This window comes from Strongylocentrotus purpuratus, unplaced genomic scaffold, assembly GCF_000002235.5.
Source record: "Strongylocentrotus purpuratus isolate Spur 01 unplaced genomic scaffold, Spur_5.0 spur5_contig_839, whole genome shotgun sequence".
Lineage (NCBI taxonomy): Eukaryota > Metazoa > Echinodermata > Echinoidea > Camarodonta > Strongylocentrotidae > Strongylocentrotus > Strongylocentrotus purpuratus.
The window spans coordinates 1257031-1281331 of NW_022145545.1; the positions used below are offsets into that span (position 1 = coordinate 1257031).

The 24301-nt window shown below is 35.8% G+C and overlaps 1 protein-coding gene across 3 annotated transcripts in view; it reads left to right on the top strand.

Annotated features, from left to right (window-relative positions):
* The first annotated feature begins 2556 nt into the window (after window positions 1–2556).
* The window catches only part of LOC115918126 (titin-like), a 35535-nt gene continuing 13790 nt past the window's right edge, over window positions 2557–24301 (top strand). For 2 of the 3 annotated variants that reach the window (XM_030987898.1, XM_030987905.1), the window contains exons 1-12: window positions 2557–3495; window positions 13234–13280; window positions 15231–15498; window positions 16275–16429; window positions 16964–17088; window positions 17677–17892; window positions 18987–19010; window positions 19533–19616; window positions 20258–20386; window positions 20693–21149; window positions 22050–22472; window positions 24182–24216. In XM_030987898.1, the coding sequence (XP_030843758.1) occupies window positions 2854–3495; window positions 13234–13280; window positions 15231–15498; window positions 16275–16429; window positions 16964–17088; window positions 17677–17892; window positions 18987–19010; window positions 19533–19616; window positions 20258–20386; window positions 20693–21149; window positions 22050–22472; window positions 24182–24216 (2605 nt within the window). In that variant the 5' untranslated portion in view covers window positions 2557–2853. The remainder of the gene's footprint in view (window positions 3496–13233; window positions 13281–15230; window positions 15499–16274; window positions 16430–16963; window positions 17089–17676; window positions 17893–18986; window positions 19011–19532; window positions 19617–20257; window positions 20387–20692; window positions 21150–22049; window positions 22473–24181; window positions 24217–24301) is intronic. The other variant, XM_030987911.1, reaches the window with a different exon arrangement.

Below are 24301 nucleotides of genomic sequence, written 5' to 3' on the forward strand. Positions count from 1 at the left end.
AAATTAAGAGGCACTTTGAGGAGGTTATAGAGCATATATTAAAAAGGAAATGGTGTATGTGTCAAGATTAAAGGGGCAGTCATTAGAGGTGAACAGAGGCACTCATCAGAGACGCAAAGAGCACTTATCAGAATGTGAAGGGGCATTTTTCATAGGTTAAAAGGGACATTTATTAGAAAGGAACCCCGGAAAAGGGCACTTATTAGAAAGGAGAAGGGGCACGTGTGAAAATTAAAGGTGCGCTCATCTGAGTAAAAATGTGAAGTTATTAAAACGGGGAGGAGCACTTCTTACAAAAGGAAAAAGGGCACTTGTCAAAGTAAAAGGGGCACTTCTCAGATTTGAATAGGGCAATTATCAAAGGTGACATGGCACTTCTCGAACCTGAAAAAAGGCACTTACTAGATATTCAAAAAAAAGGGCAGTTATGAGAATGGAAAATGGACACTTACTGCAAAGAAACATGGGAAACTTGTCGAATGAAAAGGGGCACGTGTCAAAATAAAAGGGGCAGTTATCAGTGGTGAAAAGGGGAAGGGGCACTTTTACAAAGTAATGGGGGCACTTTTACAAAGTAATGGGGGCACTTGTCAAAGTAAAAAAGGGGCACTTCTTACAAAGTTAAAGGGGAACCTTTCCTATTTAAAAGGGGGCACTTTGAAGGTTTCTGAAAAGCGGGGGCACTGTGCCCCCTATTCCCCGGGAGCGCCGCCTCTGTGTCATTGTGACAATATGATCTATTCTGGATATATACAGTACACCTCTACAAAGTCACAGGGCGTGATCATTAGAGTTCTAAGAATATATAAACTTTATCTATCAAGCACAAACCTTTGTCACAATCATTTCACGAAATGAGGTAATAAAAGAATGTTTCAACCTTATGGGCAACAGTGTAGATACTGCGGTAGGCTATCCCGAGATAATGAGCAACGATTCCTATGCATTTATGCAAAGCGTTGACTGTTCATGATACACAACATGTCCTCATTTTTTAAAGAAGATTGACGGATATCACTGAGGTATTTGCCTGGATGAGGACCCAACGTTTACCTTTAAGGGAAATGAATGAACTCGAAGTATAAGGAGATAAAGAAGAAAAAATACAAAAAACACACCAACGGTTATTTAGGGAAAGAATTCCCTTATCAAAATAATAGAATTTTATTCCATTATGGGCCACCCTGAATATATTTGAGACTTAAAATCCTTTACAGTTGTAAGCTCGTTATCTACAATTTTTTTTTTCATTTAAAAGGTGGGGAGAGTAGGGAGCCAAACATTTGTTAAGCGTTGTTGCGGTGGCATTGGGGCACGTTTTCCCTTAAAAAAAAAAAAAAAAACAACTAATGACGAATACTAGAGATAAAAAGAGAAGAAAAAAAAAGAGAGAAAAAAAAAGAGAAGATAAAACAAGAAGAAGAAGAAGAAGAAGAAGAGGGGGGGGGGGGGGGGGGAGAAGGGGAAAGAAAGAAAAAAAGAGAGAGGGAAAATGACAAAGAAGGTAATACAATCTTTTCCCACATCCTTCCATTTGACCCTCCAACTACTCAATCATGTCTGGGGCACCCCATGATATCATGTCCCTCTATTTCCGGATCCACACTAAACACAAGGGAATTAGACGAGGAATAACAACAACAATAAAAACAACAATAATGATATAGTAATATCAATGAAGATGATAATAATAATAATGATAATGATAATGATAATAATAATAAAAATGATAATAAGAATAATGATGATAATCATAATGAAAACAACAAGAACAACAACATTAATTATATGATAATGATAAATATTGAAATTATATATTAATAACAATCAAATAAATAATAATAATGATAACAATAATGATATAAATAACATTACTACTACTAAGAAGAAGAAGAAGAGAGGGTTGTGATGTGAAACTTAGAGATCAAGTTTGTTGCTTAGTAGAGAAAAACAAGTTATAGGGAAAGACTGAAAGGGAGAGAGAAAGATATAGAAAGAAAGAGAGAGAGAGAGAGAGAGAGAGATTTACCAGGGGTGTTGGCGTCCAGCGGATAAGTTATTGGACTGTGAATAATAAGGTAGGCCTATGCAGGTTCAAATTCCATGCATTAACATTATTGGTAATTTGACAGAATTATACTCAGCCCAGATGAGATAAATATGTATGTGGTGGGCTACCCATATCTTGTCACCATGACAATGATTCTTGTATAGACAGATTTGCGACGGTTAACATGAAAACGATGATCCTCCTATGAACTACATGTATAGGGATTGTGCTCATTCGCAGTAATGATTAAGATATGGCATAGAAAGAAAGAGGCATTTCGGATTTGGAGAAAGTTGCTAATAAAGTTATAAAATATATATGTTGGAAATATATGAATATCAGATTTGGGGAAAGATAACGAACGGTTTTAAAATGTTACAAGAGACAAGTGTCCGGAGAGAGATGTTCGCACAATTAAGTATCCTGAGAAGTGATAGATCACCAGTCTGCCACTTCACGGGCTCCGAGCTACAGTAAAGGGTCCGGCCAAAGATCGATGATAACATACGTAAGCAAAGGGAGACAATTGAGTACCGGGTATTCAATCGAGTATGTCAATCGGCCTATGACGATTAGGAGGCCCATTGTGAAAAGCTTCCATGGGGACAAATACAGTGTGTTATTACGAATTGCTTGCAAACTGTTCACTGACAAGCGCAAAGTAGAGTTTAGAGGATAATGTAAGAAACATAGTCGGATATTTCGAACAGAAAATCATATTTACTATGGAGAATGGGTAAGAAGCGAAGCAATGTAGTATTACCAGAAGGAAAATTTTGTGGAAGTTTTCGTTGAGAAGAGACATGGAGTTGCTCAACCCTTCGCTGAAACACCCCGTGGCCTACCATGACCGATACTATGAGAGTGACAGCGGGTTTTCAGCGGACGACTACAGCTCTGTGGACCCTGTTGCGGCGGCATCATCAGAGATCACCTCTGTAACATCCAGAGCGTCCAAGAACAAGAGCGTCCTCAAGTTAATCACGCGAGATGATGGGACAGTAATCACCTTGGACGAGAATGCAGTGCTTGCTGATAACGTCCACGATCATGGGATCGAGGATGATGCCGGCGACGGCGTGGAGTTGGACGTCGACCGTCGGAATCCCTTGGTCGTTTCCTTCAAAGAAGACGACCAGGTCCAAGATGCAAGAACTCATAGAGCCGGACAGAAGCAGCCTATTCATTTTTTGACTCGACGAGTCAAATCTTCCTGGCTGGACAACACTTACCAAAAGGCCATTGCTAGGGCCAGAGCACGACTTGCCGAGGGCAACTGGCCCCAGTACCCCGAGGAGTGGAGATTGCCTCACGCTCCTCTACCAGCTCGACCTGACTTTACAAGAACTGGTCCTGTAACTTCACTCAAAGGCGGTTACCTTGAGGCGAAGAGAAATAGGAAAGAGCGTAGAAAAAGGAGCGGGACTTTTCCAAGAACTAAATCCGTAAGTTACCATTTCTTTTATCATTTTTATATTCAATGAGTTTTTACATTCTCTCATCCTATTTGCTATTCTTCTAAATGATTAAGTAAAGAAGTATATGATCTAGGGAACAAAAGGGAATCTATGATATGCAGATCATCCTCATGGAGTATACATTCAATCTTTTTAAAAACATTTTTGAAAAGGTAATATACATTTAAAAGTATTTTCTGAATCTTACCCCAATATTGAAATTTAATTAAAAGATTGCATCAATTTCAATTCCTGCATTAAAGAAAAACAAAATCAAAATCATTATATAGCCTAGTAAGTTATTTTACTGGAAAGGCAGTTTTTAATAATGCTCATACCATCACGGACAATGATGGAAACATTGAAACATGAATATGATCAATATTTTTTTTATCTATTTCACAAATAATTCTGCGTCGGAATAGGTTTTCAGAATGTTATAATGTGAAGGTTTTTTTCTTCTCTGGATACATTGCCAGGGTAAAATCACACGTTGAATGGTAAGAGAGTACATGGAACATCACATTTGTGATATATTGAACACTAACTTTACAATAAAATAGAAATGTATACATGTTACAAAAATTGCTGCATAATGTAATTATGGAGTTGTAAAGAATTCGAATGCTATAATGATGGGAGTATTATTTCAAATATCTTTAATTAAGTACGGGAGCACAATGATGAACACATTTTTAAACGACAATGCTATTTTATAAGATTAAAAGTTCTTACTAAGTATTATATAGTATTTTATTTTGTATTAACATGGAATCATTTATATAAATGAACATGGTGATGTCAACATAAGATAATGTTCTCATGTCTCCTCATTGTCCGATAATTCATGCTGATAAAAAACCCATTAAAACATTGATACAGGTGTTACGTGTCATGACAAGAACATTAATGTGTAATCTTATCATCCAGACGTGATATAGTACCCGCCTATGTTTTTAATATACAACAGACGGGACAAGATCAAGGGTTACAAAACCTATCCGTATGTTGAAAAAGTGATAACTTCCATCTGTTATAAATACTGCAGGGACTGAATCTAAAGAAAATATATTCCTCGATATGTCACCTTGTCTCGATTATAAGGACATAAAAGCGCAAAATTATATCTAAAATGGTATCCTTGTAAACAATTTAAAAAAGAATCTCATTCTTCCCTTTGCAAAGTAAATCATTTTCGCGTCATCAAATTCTAAAAAGAAGAAAAAAAGGCAATTATTTTGATTTTATGTTCTTACTTGTAAGCAATTAGAGTAAATTCCATAATTTCAATTTTCATATCAGAGTGTTACAACCGTTATTATTGCTAAAAAATATTAAAAAAACACGTAGCATATAATAATGTCTTACATCCCATTTTCATGCTTTTTGGCATGAGTTGTTCGCGTTGTTCTTTAATAAAGATTTTATTCTTAGGAATAATAATACAATCAAGCATAACGGTGAACTCAAGATATTATCCAGGCTGGATGGAGATTATAGGAAAACTTTACTATAATGTCTAATTCTGAACCATAAAATAAAGACGGTAACGCAGTATGATTAATAATTAATACAGCAGATTTATTATTTTCATGAATAGATAGATTGACATTTCAATTATGTATCATAAGTTATGATAAGCAAATACATTTTACAAGCGTGAAAAAAATAAAATTACTGTCAGACTGTTATATGCAAGATAACTACCAAAATATGACTTAGTGTTATTGAAAAACGAAAAGAGCGTATCTACCTTTAACAAACACTGATAATGAAATAAAACATTTACCCCCCGTCGGGTTCATATTTCAAATTGAACAATGGACATTATCAGGAGATCCCAGGGGGTGAAGTATAAGCCCATGAGTCCAATTCAACATTATCATTGAACTATAAAATCATGATAACAGGGAGGCAAATAATATCAAAGTTGTGTAATTCTGCCTCACTATATTTTCCAACTGGTTGAAAGCGATTTAACAACTCATCCAATTAAAAGATAATCTTTTACACATGTTAAAAGAGAATTTTGTTCTTGTTTGACTTTTGTCGTTTTGTGATGCCTTAGTGTCACCAACGAGACCGACATAAGACCAACATCAGAGGGACAACGGACCGACAAAAGACAGAACATCTCATAACTTTATCATACCCCAATTTGCCAAGAATTGGTTGTTTTTTCTCTTGATGTGACTGATGTATTAGTGTATTTTGTAAACGCATGATTGTATTTGGGCGTAAAATATATGAAATGTTATGAAAGGGTGTACATTTCACGTGCATGTGTTAATTATAAATCCGCCCTTAATTCAATTTTTCAAACATTTGTCATAGACATAACAGATCACCTTTTAACTTTTAAATATAACGCTATCATTATAGGGAAAAGGGGGCTGCTTCTTTGTCTGTGTCATAGGCTACCTTCGTTGATTGTGCAATCAATATTCGTCGTTCGATGTTACAAACAACAACATTATGCAAAAGAAAGGCTTACAAAATGTAAAAAGAAGCCGGAATTTTGAGATTGTAAGACAAATTGACTAAACGTCGAATTAAAAAAGGGGTAGAAGCTTTAGATTAGGCTTGGCTAGTATTAGTACTGATTTATATATCAGTTGATAAAATGATTAGCCGAGATATACGTTGGCGTATAGAATCCCGAAGTGTATTGTGTTAATCAAAGTGCTCTAATTAGACTCAAGACATATCATTTTCTGTTTCGACATGGAATTATTCAAACGTTGAATATTCCATCTATTATCACTTCCCCAAATGCACATTTGAAAGGGGTAAGTTAAGATCTTTACAAACATAATTATATATATATATATATATATTTGTTTAAACTTTTATTTCTGCATTTTTCCAAATATGATATAACTGAATAACAAAGAACATATAAATGTAAGGTATAATACAACATAATTCTGTCCAAATGTTTTTAGAAACATAATATATGTACATAATAACAACGAAGTAATATTTCCATGACATATTATCATAAATTTGAAGTATTATCCGAACTATCTGTTAAAAAAAGGTGCAGGAGACCGCAATCATAAGCGATGTTTGACTAGGATGGCGGCTCAATTAATTTTTTATTTTTTGTATTAAATGTTTGGTATCAGCATTGATAAGTTTCACATAATCTTCAACAGGTGTTCATGGTTAAGAGACGAAGAATGTGGTATATTAGTATCATGAATAGTAAGGGAGTTATGAACACCACGTGGGCTTTAAGTCTAACAATTACAGAAAAGATTCACAAGGTTTCTATTTACTCTTTTTGTCTATTTTATATGGTTTCCAGGGCCATCCCTTTTATATTCTCACAATACTCTCTCCTATTTTAAATCCGATTCACTGAATGACTCGAGCTCGCTGTCGCCCAACACCAGATCCACTCTCTATTCATAAGTATGGCTTCTCAATTCTCTTGTATCAATAAATGGGACAATTCTCAAGAACACTCCAATGTAGGATCTTCTGTGAATCTTTTATGTACTTTTAGTGTACTTTTAGGATTAGATGTTTGTTCCCTTTTCTCTCTCTATTCACAAATATCGTCCAAATCGTGCTCTTTTTCTTTTCCAAGTCTACGAAGTATTTTTATATGCTCCTTGTCTTTATGCGTTAACAACGTTCTTCCTGTTATATACTGTCTGCATTCTTCCTTCTTTAATCTAGGATGTAAGTTTAACCCGATCCGATTCTTTTATGTATATTCTTAAACTCCACTTAATCCCTTATTTCGTTGAGACACTAAATACAATTCAAGGCAATTCGTGAAAGCCCACTGGAATGTGTAGTTTTCTTCAATTCTATTCATTTCCGTTAATTTCTGTTCCAAAACTTAGCAATGATTTTGGTGAAATATTATTTTAACGTCCATTTCAGTTGAAGGCAAGCCGGTTCTATACTGCATGAAATACAGATTACAAGAAACGTGCAATGTAAAATTATGATTATAGCATAGAGAGGAATCAGGATTTGAACATAAGTAATTTGTAAGCTGAATTCATCCTCTGTATTATGACCCCGTTTTAAAATGGAAACAATTGATTGTTAAGTTATTTAATCTTTGAGATCTGGTTGGCAAATATTTCCTACATGTCTCCTGCAAGAAATCTGATAACGAGCGTCACTAATTAAACACAGATAAGAGGACTACATGTTTACATTCGGGTTGTCTCCATGCCAACGATCTTTTTTTTTCTCGTTTGACGAAATCTTTGAACAAAAAGATACACTTTGCTCTTAATTTAGAATAACAAAAACGATATGTTTTGCATTACTATTGCGTTTATATTTCTGATAGATGAAAACAGAAGAATGTTAGGTTAGATAAACAAATTTACTCTAAAAACTAAAATGTTAAATCACCATTTAAAAGGGCCGAGGAATGACCACCTCTTCAACATGCTGGATCGAACTATATTATAAAGGTCCTTCATATTTTTAGATTTTAGATATTTATCATTATAATTATATAAAACTTTATAATAATGATACCGTCCTAGCTTTCCCACAATGATCCTATGCCATGAAAACCTCTTATACGTGATGTATCATCAGAATTTATCAACTTCATATTATCCTGATTAATTCCCATACTTTTTGTGTGTTTTGTTTCGTGTTTTTGTGATGATTAGTCATCACAAAAACACGAAACAATATTTTTTCCTTTTGTTTAGTTTTTTTTTTTTTTTTTTTTTTTTTTTTTTTTTGGGGGGGGGGTCTTTTTGTTTGTTTGTTTGTTGTTGTTGTTGAGTGTGTGTTTCTTTTTTTGGGGGGGGGCATTCCGCCATTATTTTACGCCTCAACACAAGCTCCCCCGACAGTTATTCTTCTAGAACCGCTCCTGATGATTATTTTCTCTTTGTCTTTTTGCAAATTGCGTCTCTCCGTTTCTTGGTATGGGAGTGCGATTCCATCGCTTTTCTCTATCATGTCTGTCATCCTTTTATTCGGGGCCTTCTCATTAGAGTATGTTCGCATGATCGCATCCTTCGTTACCATGTTAGTCTATTTCCTCCACCAACTCATTTCTCTACTTGTTTTCGTCACATCTTTCCAGCACGTTCTCATTCTCCCGGCATTCTAATCAATAAAAACATGTATTTAAAATGTTCCTTAGCACCGAAACAATACAAGCTTCCACCTTTCTCGTTTTATCTAACTATCGATCCCGTCACTTCAACTATTTATGAGCGCCTCAGGGCAATTTGCCACAGCGGCCTCAAACAAAACAATCCTTTACCTTATAGAGTCTTATACTGCAACATACAAAACATGAACGATATTGATTTTGGATGGGAGAAGATATAACCGCAATTAGTGTGGTTGTGGTGGTACTGGTATACAGTCCTTGTCTGACTTGTTAATAGCCCCAGATCAAAGTGGATCAAGACCTTTTCATTTACTTTCTTGGCTCGAACGTGCATGTCATCAGAGTGAAAAAGGATGAAATTTGGTTTAAATAATAGATCAGCGATCATAACGGAAGGGGTTGGAAATTTGAGGAAACAAAAAGCGTGTATAATGAAAATGGTTTTCAAGAAATAAATTATATTTAATTTGAGATGATTCAAATATATAGTTCGGAATTTGCTCCTTTTTTTCAACGTTATATTTCGATCTCCACCACTAATGATAGAGTAATAACTTTAAAAAACGAAATTAGTAATCATTTCATTGATATAGCGCTTATATCGGCACATGTCATGCATAATCAATGTTACAGAATTATCTGTACTAAAAGAACACCTCATCCCATTTATTCATGATGGTGCCCTATTTAATGATGATTCTTTGATAGGCCTTTGGTAAACAGCCAATACCTCTATGCTTATTTGCAAAATCAACCCTTAATTAGTGATCGAAGTCTCTCTTTGCTAATTACTTTCAGCTTGGCCATTTTCTTGTATGCTTTACCGAGAGATACAATGAAATTAATGCTTGATTGAATACAACATGGACCTCATTACGTGGCTGGCATTGAGAATGTGGTTGTATCCACCGCAGTAAAATCGTTTTAAGGTCACAATCGAAAGTGAATAAAATAGTCAATTAATAGTAAACAAGTTTATTTATTGCCGTTTGATAGCTTCAAATCAAAGATTTACCCTTAGCATAATAAGTGAGTCTACAGTAGAAAAAAATGCGAACTATTCATGTGGTTTTTAATGACAAAATATATTTTTTATCTTATCGAACGTGATAGTGCAGAACCTGACCCCTCGATAAAATATTTATTTCTTTTGTCATTCATCGATGATAGAACTATGCATGTTAAGGGGGTTATAATAATGGTACGGACAGGGAAATGACCAAATGAACAACATGAGCGCGTTTCAAGGAATCTAACAATATAGACTGTACCCATATGTCATTGTGCTTCTAGTTTTATTGTGTTTTTATTATTTGATCAACACCCCCGGAATCTTGGTACGAGATCCCCTATAGCCTTTCCCCCCATAAACGTATGACTTTAATCTCTATGATTTGAGAATGGATTTAAACAAAAAGTCTGTTCGAGAGAGACATTTTTATATACCAACACCAGACTCAATTTTATAAGAAGATAGTATATTTCTTAGTATTATGCAACCTTAGTAAGTGTATTGCTTATTGCCAATGTAAAGAAAATACAACTGGAAATACTTGTTCATCTGTTTTTTTTTACATAAGTCGAACAAGTAGGCCTATACTAAATATAATGAGTGGTTGTGGTTTGATATATAGGTGAAACTCGAAACTTTACTTTGCCAATACCGTGGAAAGGGTCATGCACTTTTCTCATCCAGCCTTGACTAATGATAATACGGATTGACATTGACTCAATAAGATGGAATGTTCTCCTAATCTGCAGGTCAAGCAAGTCCATCTTCATGGTATTATATGACAGCCGACTCTGCTTCACACAAAATTGACACGGCCACGCTAATGCACGTTGCTCCGAACAAGGGGGCGGTACGACAAGCGTCGCGCTCCCCTTAGCAACCAGAGTGGTACTCGTTTCTCGGTGCTTTCGGTTCGGTGATCCGACATACTAAATATGCAGCTCCGGTGACAAACGCAACACGGGCTTTATTTTGTCAATTTTATGGGGTTAGGGTTTGGATTGTCTGGGGTTTAGATTAGGTTTAGGGTTTTAGATAAGGTTTAATGTTAATTTTACAGGTTAAAGTCAGGAGTTCGATTAATGATGGAAATTAACCTCGGAGCATTGTTGCTGGAGCATGTGTCGTACATCGTTGGGCCATATATTATCAGTCTTGCAAGTGATGTGGGTAGTGAAGTCGTTGGCTGGTATGGAAGCAGATTTTTCAAAAATAAAAACTTCCATTTGGAAATATTGTCGTATGAGAGACCCTATGACGTCATGCAATGGAGGTGTGAAGCAAGCCATTTGCCATAGAACCGTCTAATTTGCTTAATGTATGGAATTTCCTCTCCCAAAGATAAAATGAAGTACCCGTTCCTTATGATAATTGTTGAAGGAACTGGACCAGCTTCACTTCTTTTTCATGACGGTGTACCATTATCGTCTAAGTGGTGGACTAAACCGATCGTGCACGTATAGTTTTCGATATCGAAAACATGCATTTAAAAAATAGTTATAGTCTTTCACAGGCATGTCCCGTATTGTGTGTAGCAAAACGAAAGTTACAAGATAATTTCTCACCAGAAACTTGAAGGATATAATAAGTTTTAAGTCCGATCATCAATTAATAAAGATTATGTATATTTTAGGAAAGCAAAAACATACGTCCCTGACTACGATCGAGAAACAGGCACGATAATGAATAACTCGGACTTCCTTTATTGTAAAAGTTATGTCCATTTAGTTGTCGAACAGTCCCTAAAATAACGACCGTGAACTAGCTAGAGATCAATTTTCTTGTGTATTTGAAGGCAAAACCATGTAGAAAAGTGTCCTTTGAATTCGGGAGACAAAGTTCAGAATGATAGAACAAACAAAATATAGTGAGGTGATGATAATTTGTCATAATCTCGGCTAATTTCGTGGAATATGAATTAATCAAACAAAGCTCAATAAACTGGAAACTAGAATAAGCAATTCAATTTTTTATTTTTGTTTTGTGTTGTTTAAACAGTAAAGATAATGTGATATTATGCACTTTCAACATTTTATTCTTTGGCTCGTGCAAGAGGTTAGATTCGATTATAAATAATGCTGAAGATGGAGGCGCGGTAAATACATTACCATTCTACCATTACCAAGTTTTCAATTTATGCATCTTTACAAAAGACATTACGAAATCACGTGCTACATTACAAAAAGTAAGCATATCTTCCTTTAACACCAACAAAAATAAAACGGATTGATAAAATAAATAAGAGAGTCGACACCTGATATAGCATGTAAGATATAATAAGATAATATTTATTTGACTCTATCGACCCCCTTCAGGGATATGTGAGCACAACATATTTACAATACAATACAGAAAGATATATAAAACAAAGTAAGATATGATAATAAAATACATAGACATGATATATACATTTTGATGTTTCTAAAACACAATAAACATGAGCTAAAGACTAAGTATACACTATACAGTTTTAAGTTATAAGTCTAAAATATCACGTGGTTTGGTTTGTCTACCACTACGAGTAACTACAGTTTTAATAACAAAAATAGGACCATGCCTTTCAGCCTTAGAATCCAACGAAAAGAATTGTATTATTACTGTTATGAATTTTACGAGTTTTCTTAATCGTTTAACACTAGATCTATTAAACAATTTGCCCATGTACATGTGTAAAATGAAAATATGCTTTGCAGTCCACATTTTGTCAATGAATTTTCTCTCACCAACACCAGAGGGCGACATCGCACCAACTGCCTCACCTGTGAATATCAAGTACACATTCAACACCTCTTGTGTCTCTTTACATCGGTAAACAGTATGAACCCGCTAAAAGCTTTTAAATTGAAAACTAAGTCAAATGAAGTCCGACTTCATTCTGTTTAAAGTTTGTTTTACTCTTAGGTCACTATTTACATTTCCTCTGTCTGAAGAAAGTTGATACATTGGCATGAATGGGTTAGGACAAGCAGTACTTGAATGTTAGAGGAAAGGCTTTCTTATAAGCAGGGTGATACTTGGTGTGTTTTATTTGTAATGAGTGCAACGTAAGGCTGCGCCTAAATCTGCTAAAATGTCGTTCGGTGGAACATTAAGTGTGCCAACTTTATCGTTTTTCGAATTTCAGTTTCCTATCGTGAAAACAATTTGTCTGGTATGTATATGGTCTAAATGCTATAGAATGATCTGAATAGGCCATGAGGAAGATAAGAGAAAGAGAGAAAGAGAGAGGGGGATGCAGGAAAGGCATACAATGAAACAGAGGGAGAGAAAAAGAGAGATAAAAAATATACATGTGCCATAAATTTTAATTACATAAATATTTTCAATGTTTACAATTAAATGTTTGCCAAGTTAATTAATAAGGATTATTTTAAGGGACGATGTCAACTATTTAACTAATGTATATTGCGCGCTTATCATTGTATGTTTGTCACATTTGTTCTCATCTTATTCCAAACTGCACATTTTTTGTTGAGATGGGATTACATAATTACATTCATTTGACCATCCAAACTATATTATTGTTGTTATCAAAGCTATACAGGAATGCCCGATGATTGCTAAATTTGTTTTTCCATTTTCCTTTGCCTTTATAATTCTACAGGACGCGAAGAGTGCCGAAAAGCAAGCTTGCCTTCCACCTATTGATGCGTAAGTATACTCCCTTCCTTTAACTCACCTAATATACTCTTTGAATGGAAAAAAATGGATACAAATTTAACCATAATCGGGTAACATTTTACCAAACAAACACGCATATGTTATTTTTTAAACAAATATTGGGTAAATTTTACCGAACTTCTTAAAGTATCAACATACTTGAACAACGACTTAGTTTGTGCTCAGGGTATTGTTTTTATACCGATGATATACACGGACAATGTATACTGTAGTGTTTCACTCATGTGTAACATTTTAACCGTCTGCCGGCAAACATGTCGGAAAGTAACACGTCTTAAATTCTATATTTTCAAGTCCTTCCGAATACTTACGACGTTTGAAATAACTGTTTAAGCAAAGCTGAGAGGCAATCGATTTCACAGGGCGTGAATTTGACACTTGTTAGTGTAAACGGACATGTTGTAGTTTTCCTTTGCATCCTCTCATGTTTGATATTTAATCATCTGTTTATAAACATGCCGAGAAATATAACACCTTTAAAATGACACTAAACAGCTTTCCGAGTCATAAAAACTAAAGTAACTGACTGTTGCTGACAATGCAGTAGTGCATGCAGAGTGTAGGTTGGCAATCCGTTTTGTTTAATTGCCTCCGTTTGAAACAGGTGCTCGATTTGCTCACGCGCTGTGCTCATAGTAGTGGCATTGTAAATTTGAGCAATGTTTTAATTATTGACCAGAAATTGAAGAAATCAATTTATCAGGCGACTATGCCTGTCGGTAGGCAGGTGGGAATATTGCAATCCTGAGACACACAAACACGCAAAGATAAGCTTCAACACCCATTCACATCAGTCTGACAAAATTGAGAGGCGTTAGAGTGATTCAATAATTAAATGTCATGACAACTGCATCCTACAGCACTAAACTCTATAATTATGTGACAATTTTTGGTTTGCCTATATTCTTGCGTCTTTTTAGTATTATAGCGAATATAGCCTACGTGTTTATGGAATTGTTCGAAGGTGCAAAGATTCTGGCTGATGATGTTGTATATGTTCGAGGAAATCAGTGGTTGTTCGCGTTAAACAGAGAATAAAATGATTGGCTGAAGAATTTGTATGTGTGATTACACCATTCATCTCGTGGATTCAGTATAATAATTTCCTTGAAGTTATCGCACCATCACGATAAGTAACACGGAATGTAGTATGTACATGACTGTGTAGGAGAAAAGACAGCCGGGTATTATTATTAATCTAGCATCGTAATCAGCTTCTTTATCGGCGTTGCACACCAATGAGGTTTTTCGTTTTGTTTTACGGTGAACGATCGCGAATTGATGAAAACTTGGGTTCAACCCCAAATCTAGAAGGAAGGATTCTTTTTATTGTTTTGGGCAATGTGCTAAGTACCCGGAAAATGACTGACAATTCACCACAAGATAATAATCCAAGGAAGAGTAGACGAAATGAACGATATTGCTGTCGTGCTTTTAATGCGTACATACGAAGAAGGGAATATTGGAGAAATCGCAAGGAACTCGAGCACTGGGAAAGGTATAGACACGGTATGGTGAGGCGATATTAACGCCCCCATGTCCTCAATTAAGAAGAGCGTAACGCATACCATCTCGACAACATTAATAAATTTCTGGATTACACATTAAAAAACCGAGTTGAGGAGAGAGTGGAGAAGAGAGAGAGAGAGAGGTAGAGAGAGAGAGAGAGAGAGAGAGAGAGAGAGATAAAAAGAGAAAGAAACAGAGAAAGGGAGAGAGATTAAGGTTGAGAAATAATGAAATAAAAAGACAAAAACGAGAGCGATAATTTGGAAATTTAAGCTCATATATAATGATTCTGCAATACGGTGTTTCTTTATCAGCTATTTTTTCTTTCACTGCATATTTATGCATGCTAAAAAGAGATTATGCTTCCAATAGAAAATAACAATCATTGATCTACCCCTCTCAAATCTGCAGATTGTACGACAGTCTCTTCGCCAACTTATCTGCCAGCTACCCTTCTCACCTCTTAAGGAAACGATGGGAGGCCTCCGCGGCAGCGTCGTCGTCCTGGTCGACGTCGGTTTCGTCAGATCCGAACAGCACCGACTATCTTCCTTTCGTCGGTACTGCCCGCCTCCACCCCAAGGAACTCACCCCTACCGTTCGGCGGGATGACAGCTCCCAACCTCCAAAGTTCTGTTCCGGCTGTACAGCCGAGCTTGCTCATCAATCTGGTGTCAAGGTAAGAGCTTTATTAAGGTATTATTATTTTAATTGTTCGTTTGTTTCAAGATGATGAGATAAAATTTGAGATTTTTTGAAATCACGTTTTGTGGTTCATAATAAATGTTGCATTTTCTTTAAAAGAAGAAAGAAAGATCGACTAAGATTTGTGGTTGCGAGATACTGATAATGATACCGACCGTGACGCTTTTGATATATGTTTTATGGGAGTCTTCTTCTCAATCTTCTTTTGAATTGGGAAAAATTTAAAGGAAATCGAGGTCCATTGATGATCTAAAACATTTGGTTAGTGAACATATTTATTTTGAAATTACATGTAGCAAGAACAAATTGCAATAGAAAGATACTGTTAAAAACTACATATTTTGCTTATATGATATTGTGTGGTACATGTGTATCTAAATGTGTTACTTTTTTATGTAATAATTACAGAATGATGTACAATATGTACATAAAACGGAAGCTGTGCAAGTTCACCTGTCTCACAGTCAATAGTTTTCGAAGAGATTCTTCACTTTCGTGTTTATACCACGCAAATCCTATCATACTTAAAGTGTTCGGAAATATTTCATAACTATGTTGATATCATTTTGATATCATTCAACTGATTTTGATCTCAATAGCGCATCGAGGGTCTTGTCATGAAAATGGATGCGAAAACATTGTTAAATATCATTAGAATCATTTTATTGCTGTGATAGCATAGGCGAGAAAAGTCAATTCATTCATCTCTCACATTTCAGTATTTTTCACCTCATTTCTTCCGATCATTAGGCACCAATATTCATTTTTGACAATCCCGCGGATGACACGAATGTTGATCAAGGGGGCATCGAGCATGCACAGTTGCTTCCACTAAATGGCCCCGCCCAACAACACGTTGCTACCACTCAAGTCTGCTATGGCTGCTCTCTCAGCAAAGTACCACAGTAAGTTTTGTCTATTAATTTACCATATTGTACATTGTAGGTTTAAACAATTTTTTTTACTCACAAAAGGTTATAACATTTCCTTTTAAGATAAACGAGTTTGTTTTCAATGTTGAAGATCGCCTTCTGTTTGTAAATTAAATCATCTATTCACAACTCATTTTTTCGGGGGAGGGGGCATCAGTGACTTTGAACGACACGCTTTTACTTGTACATGGGCAAAACACCAAAATGTGGTTTAGTAACCCAGTATTAGGGCAGCTGTTTGGGAACCTGAATGTCCCGGGTTCAAAATGAAGTCTCAGTTTTCTAGTACCTTATTTAGTGCCTTTAGTACTTTGGATATGACTTTGTCTTGATGTTATGTTTTTAATATTTCTCTTTCTTTAGTGACAAAGCTTTAATTTTGATTCATGAACACACTTTCGTCCTCTATTCAAAATAGTTCACAATTGGGCCGAATGTCGGCTTGTACGCATAAATTCAGTCATGATTTCTAAACTTTATTTATTGTATCTTTTTATTTCATTTCAGTGTCCATGTGACGAAGCCACGTCGTGTAGGTGGTGGTTACACCATGTTCCATCAAACCGCCGAGCCATACAGCGGACAAATCGTCAAAGATGGCGGTTCACCTCAACCATCATCGGGTATATCAGGTATACTTAATATGAAGATGGTGTTGGTTTTGGGCCTACTAGTACATGTAGTTTACATTTCATCTTTATAATCATGATCATTAATGGCATTTATTATGTATTTCCACTTGCTTAAAAGACGATTCCAAAGAATTTTAAGCTTTAAATATCTTTCAATATACTTTTGTTCATCAAATTAATTCAATCTATACACATGCATAAATATTCTTTTCTACATATTTTATTACGTCATCAAAGTCGAGTTGGTCATTCATTATCCCATAATCATCTATGAAACCTGTTTATTTCTATTCATTCCGTTTCATACATTGTGTGGACCCTTCTGATCTAAGGTGTCTGTCATTCAAACTTTTCCAGTTGGACTCGAACTAGTCTACTTTCTCTCTCTACAGGAAGAAAAACAAATCATTTTATTGTATCCTTCATCACTAGGTTCTTCACTCAGGTCTTTTTTTATTCAGAATACAATTCTTGCATATACACTCCCATTTTTCTCCATCCATAATCATCTCAAACGTTCAATCTCTCCCATCTTCCTCCTCTTCCTATCACCCATGCCACAAAATCACACCCTTATTCCACCTAAAGCCGACATGTCTTCTAGCGATGATGACATCGAAAGCAACTACGATGCCGAGATCGACGAGGGAGAATGGGCGATGTTGAATTACATCAACGTAGCGAAACTGGAGCAGCCGATTCTCCCGCTCCCGTCGATCCCGCGGGAGAAACCGCTCCCGATCCCGCTGTCTATCATGGAGAAGATCAGGGCAGGAGACGTCAAGGGGGTCAGTTTGCATGAACGTAAGTGCACATAATAGTCAAGTTGCTGCGTTTGCACACGAGGCGTTATTTGGTGACGTATTACTGCGTCAAAGACTTGTAAGAGTGTTTGACGCGTCATGCAAAAGGTTCCATCGTACTAGAAGATGATTGTTACATGACGGGTGCAAAGTAACATGGCATTGAATTACTGAAATAATTGCCTAGCTTTAACATGTTCCAGGCATGCTGATTGCCTTCAAAGCCATGATTGGCGTTTGCAATGACGCAGTGGAAAAAACCTCTTGTTTACAATAGGTTTAGCATTCTGTGTTATTCACTGGCTTCTGACAAAATAGATGGAATAACCGTCAATTCGTCTTTCAAGAACACAAGTTTAAAACAGCGAGTGAGCTTTGCTAATTATTTTATAAGGTTAAGACATTTTTTAAGTGTTTGAACCTACTTTGTTTTAAAGAGCATGCCCGTGTTGATATATTAGTCATATTTATTACAACACTAATGTGCACTGTGTGCATGAAATAATGACTTATTCACCGAACGAAAAATTCAGTAATAAGTAATTCAATCAAGAAATCAGTTTCTACTTCCAGTGGCGGATCCAGGGGGGGGGGGGGGGCCCCGGCCCCCCCCCCCCTTGAGAAAAAAATCATGTAAAATCACGTGATTTTGACCTTTTTGGGGGGTTGGGCCCCCCCCCCCTGGCGCTCAAGGGGGGGGGGGGGTGCAAATTGAATTTTTTTTGAGGATCAAAAAAAAAAAATGTGCTCACTACCCCCCCCCCCCCCCCCCCCCCCCCCCCCCCCCCCCCACTGAGCGACTTTTCGGCCGGCGCGATTTTCAAATTTTCGGGAGCAAAAAAAAAAAAAGTTGGGCCCCCTCCCCTAAGAAATCCTGGATCCGCGCCTGTCTACTTCCACTTGGTAAATTGGCTGGATCTTCTTGGTATGATATAACGTATTATCACCTTACATTTTCACTCGACGACGTTGAGATAATGGTATATCTACGTGTATGTTTAATCTTAAATAGCAAATTGTATTATGTGATCTCTTTTCCACTCAAACCATATTTACACATTTTACTTTCTTCCTCCCTACGAATTCATTGATCAGAACACTGCTACGCTTGTCGCGAAGGTAAGTGTTTTTTTTTTTTTACGTCGTAGTTTCTTTTTCTTTTACGTCGTAGTTTCAATTAGTTTCCCTACCGAAAATGATAAAGCAGGTCATATTGCACCGGATAAATGAAATGCAATAATGCGGTTTGATTAAATGTAAGAAAATGTCATTACTGGCAATAGCTTCGTACACTAATGTTATTAAACATTATAGAGGTATTAGATGTCCATTTTGTATAAGTTGAATTGACTGCATGACAATTCTAAACAAGATGTGAAAAAAAATTGCGTCTGATATTCATATACTATAGGATAAGATATAAAATAAGAATAGAGGACAAACTAATTGGAAAATGATAAGAAGAAGAGGTTAACGGAAAAAAAGAAACTACTTATAAATAGCAACATTGAAAATAATAAACGCACCTTATTTTAATGTGAAATAACGTTATTTTGTTTTTGTTTCTCCTCCATTTTGCCAATCATCAACCATCATTTCGCTACTCTGCATTATCATTCTTTGTTCATGACGTCATCACAGCTCTCAAACACTATTGGCCAGAATACTTCACATTGAGAGACGAATCAGATGACTCCGGGGTTGCCACCCGTGTTGCTTCAGAAGGTTCATCCATACTTCTGTTCATTTCATAATATTTCTCACTCATACTTTGGAAAACACCATATTTATAGAATTATAGTACATTCTTCAAATCATTTATCAAATCATATTTTTCCCTTCCCACCATGGTATTTTCATTTCTCTAAAAATATATCTAGTGCTCATTCATAATACATGTAAACTGTTTTAAAAACCTGTTTTGTCACACATGATGGTCAAAGCTATGCATATTGCATTGATTATCTTCTATAAATAAACAACTGTTTTCCCTCATTTTTCTTGTGGTGTACTATCTACCGAAAATAAATGATTATCTCAAATATAGCATCACTGAATTTTGTTCAAATTGTTAAATTTTTTCTTCTAACTTGCAAATTAAAAGGAGAGTCATTGTTTTGTTTAAACATAACACAGTTCGATTTATAATGTTTTGCTTTGTTGTTTTCATGAACAGTTTATTTTTTGCAATTCCACTACGTAAATCACAAGAAAAAACTCATAATTGACGCCCTTTCTTATAAAAAGTATTTTTTACGATGGAATAAAACAGTTATCACGGTTATTTCCAGTAGACATTGATCTTTTCCCCCGAAATAATCGAGCACCATTGTCCTAACGAACTTTGTATTTCTTTTGGTATTCAGCTCTTAAAGAGGAAGAGCGCCGCCAAGAGGAAAGAAAACGACAGTTAGAAGAAGCTCGAAAGTTGAGACTGGAAGAAGAGGTGATACGAAAAGAGGAGGAGGCGGAGAGGAGGAAGAATCTATACAAACGTAAGATATTCAGAGTATTCTAATTACTACAATTAAAATAATAATGATTCCAAAGGCTTTCCTTATCTTCGTGACAAATACGGTACATTTTGATTAAATGTTTATGGCTCACACTATCGTTGACAATTTTTAATTTCATGATTTGTTTTATAAATCCGAAAATCTGTATAGCTTTTTTCAATAATGGTAATTATTTGGCAGGTAAGATACTGTCTACTCCAATTCATAAGGTTTTACCGACACCTATATGCATTTGTTTACAGGTTGTTTGACTAATTTTTGATGAACCATATTCTTATATTTCAGCTCCTAAAGCATTTCAGTTGAAGAAGACTGAGAAGAACGTGATTGAATCCAAGGATCCCTTCTCCTCAGATCGAAATCTAAACATTCCAAAAAGTGAAGGATTCAGACTGAAGAAAACTGAGAAACAGACGACGAAATTTGCCGAGCACACCCGACAGGAAACCGAATGGCAAGAGCCTCGAAAATTCGAGTTGACGAAGACTGAACCGAAGACGACAAGCACGGTTTGGAAGCCACCGGAAAGACCCGAACGGCTCCGGCCGCTGACCCCACCTCCGCCACCGCCTGCACCGAAGGGAAAGAAACCCACGGTGCCTATTGAGCCGAAAAAGCGCGAACCTCCTCCGAAGAAGCCCGATCCTCCACCACCACCGCCGCCGAAACCTGTCGAAAAGCCGAAACCGGTCGAAAAGCCCAAACCTGTCGAAAAACCCAAAGAGCCTCCACCACGAAAAAGGTAAGAGCGTACATCAAACAAGATATCAGCTTACACCTCTGTGGTTGCTGACAAATTGCTTTATTTCCTTTTCTTTTGTTTCCATAGTGTTCTTATGATAAATCGTTCAATTATAATAATAATAATTATTTTTTTATATAGATATGACGATAGTCCATGCACATTTTGTTTAAAACGTGACCCGCTATCGTGGTTTATTTTCTCTTGTACAGTCTCAAGAGTCATTTTATCTCCCGGTATTTCTTCAGGCTTCAATCTCATTTCTTCTCCCTCCTTTTCTCTAAGTTTATGTCTTTCTGTGGTCCCTTTTGATTTTTCTTGGTCTCTCAACTTATCGATTCTCGTTATTTGCTTTAAAAATCTGTGTTCAGTCATTGTTATTAAAGCAGATTTTTCTTCTTAAAATAATATGGTGTAACAAAAAAAGCGAGCATTAATCGTTTCTTTACCTTTTGTATTGTTTTCTTTTAAAGAGTAAACGTAATGTTGCTACAAGTACTGTTGAAAGCGTGCATTTCATGTGATTGTTTTCATTTGTCAGTTTAACTACATTTTATTTCTAGTTTTCAGGTTGTACAAATTTGTTACCCAAATGCCGAAAAGGTTTTACTTTCTTCACTAAAAGCTTTTTTTTGTTGTTGTAAAAAATTCTTATCGCGTGTCACCCCAAAAGGTTTTTGATTTGTCGTTGTCTATTTCTTGTTTCTCAAAGAAGAATTTGTTGCCAGTCAAAACATTTTTCACAAGCATTGTTCATCCTGTGTAGAGTTAGAGATAATTAATACAGGTAGTATAATCATTCTCTTTCTTTCCAAATATACTTTTTATTTTGATTCATCACTGCATGTTCTTTCGGTCTATGTCTTATCCCTGTGTTTCGGACTTTCATTCTAAACAAAGCGAGCCCAAGCCAGAACCGAAACCGAAACCCGCACCAAAACCTATCGAAAAACCCATTAAAGAACTGGCCAAACCGAAGGAAGTCCCCAAACCTAAAGAACCTCCAAAAGAAAAAGTGCAACCGGAACCGAAACAGAAGCCACAGAAGAAAGAAGTAACAAAGAAAGTTGAACCGGTTAAGAAGGAACTTCTGAAACCAGTTGAGAAACCGAAGAAAGTGGAAGAACCTCCTAAAAAAGAGAAACCTGTCATCACAATAGAGGATCATGTGAAGGAAAAACCCAAACCGGTTGAAAAGGAGAAACCCAAACCGGTTGTAAAGGAGAAACCAAAGCCGGTTGTAAAGGAGAAACCAAAGCCGGTTGTTAAGGAGAAACCCACACCAATCGTGAAGGAGCAACCGAAGAAGGAAACTCGGCCAGTGTGAGTAGAATGGATCCACAACCTACCAACTCGCACTATACGCACGCACTGCATCGCACCCACACCACCCATATCTTCTAATACTGGAAACCCTGCAATACAAATATAACCGAAGCGACATTATATGCTTTTCCCTTGCTTGTTTTATCATACATTTTGCTTCATTTTTTTGTGTGTATTCACTAATTAAACCTTTCATATTGAACGTCATAGTATTACCTTCCTAATAATCATCTAATACCTCTCATGTGGTTTTCTTTTTTCCACGTAGCTGTGAAAAAATAAAACATTTATTCACAATTATAACATCATCGTGCTTTTTTTTAAGTCTACATTTTGCCTCCGCACTATTATTATTTTGTAATCACATTTTGTCATAACCTCATCGGTATCTTTTGACGTGTTTATTTCACTGTTAAACAAAATGTATTTCACATACTCTATATCCAAATTATGTTATTTTCTAACTGCGTTTTTTAATGATGTTACTCAATATTTGCATTTTGAAAAAAGTCCCCTCCACTAGATAAAAACAAATGCAGGAGACACACAATATATGCTTTCTTTTAAAAATACCTTTAAAGATATTATCTAATATACAGGTTTTTTTTAAAATATCATCAAGGAATCTCTTCCGCTAGAAAATGCTTAACCAATACCTTACCATATTTTTAAAACGGAATGTAATTTGGGACTAATACCGATAGGACAACTATAGAGTAGCCACGGTTGTTAATAGTAAAATATCTTCAAATTATTGTTATCCCATGAAAATTTGTGCTTTGCAGGAGCTGGGAGCTGTTAGTTTGTCAATAAATCATTACAAGCAACGGAAAAGTGATAATACTGACACAAAACTGCTTGGTAATGGAGCTTAATTGTTTATGCCTTCTAAATGAAATAATATTTTGCTTTCTTGCTGTCAATTAACGCTTTATAGAAGGACGGGCTGCTGGTTTACAAAGAATAAAAGTGTGGTCACATGATAAAGTCACCTGATCACGTTATCTATCTCAGCTCACCCATTTTTATAACGTTGCACATCACGTGATCTTGCTTATCCGGTCCAGTGTGCACTTACAATCACATTCCTATATTCGTGTGATCATTGTTATTCTCGCAAGTGTGAGGTTTTTTGTATTTTGACCATTTTGATTAATTCAATTTCAAACCCATTTCTTGATATAAAACAGTAAAATTCACAAGTTCGACAGGTTTATTGTGACTGAATCATATCTTGGAGTAAAGGTTATTAAAGCCATCCTGAATGTATTGCAATCATATAGTCATATTGTTTGATATGGGATATAACGACATTCTTATATTTAATCATTTATATTTTTGTATCAATGTGTATGCTACTACCCAAGGAAATCATATCCTAGCATATGTACTCAATGCTCATTAACAGATTACTACTTTCATGATGAAAACAGTAAAATGAAGTTCATTCAACTTTAATGATAATATACTGATCTCATGGCATGAAAACTGAACCCACATTATATAAATATTTGAAGAAAAAAAGCCATTATATCTTTCCCTTTAAGATCATTTTGTATCATTGTTTAAAGTTTGCATGAGATCTACATGTATGCTGAGATGATGTTCAATTCTATGTTCAGAAATACGAGATTAGGGCCCTTCTGAATAGATGAATTCACATGATCGCAACAAGTAATTTCGTGTTATATGTTCTGATTTTGCAGTAAGAAACAAGAGCCTCCAAAGAAACCAGTAGCGGGTGAGTTATTTGTTTTATTTCTCTATTTGCTTATGGAAATTTTGGCAGAACTGATATCCGTGTATATTTGTCTAAAAAATAAATA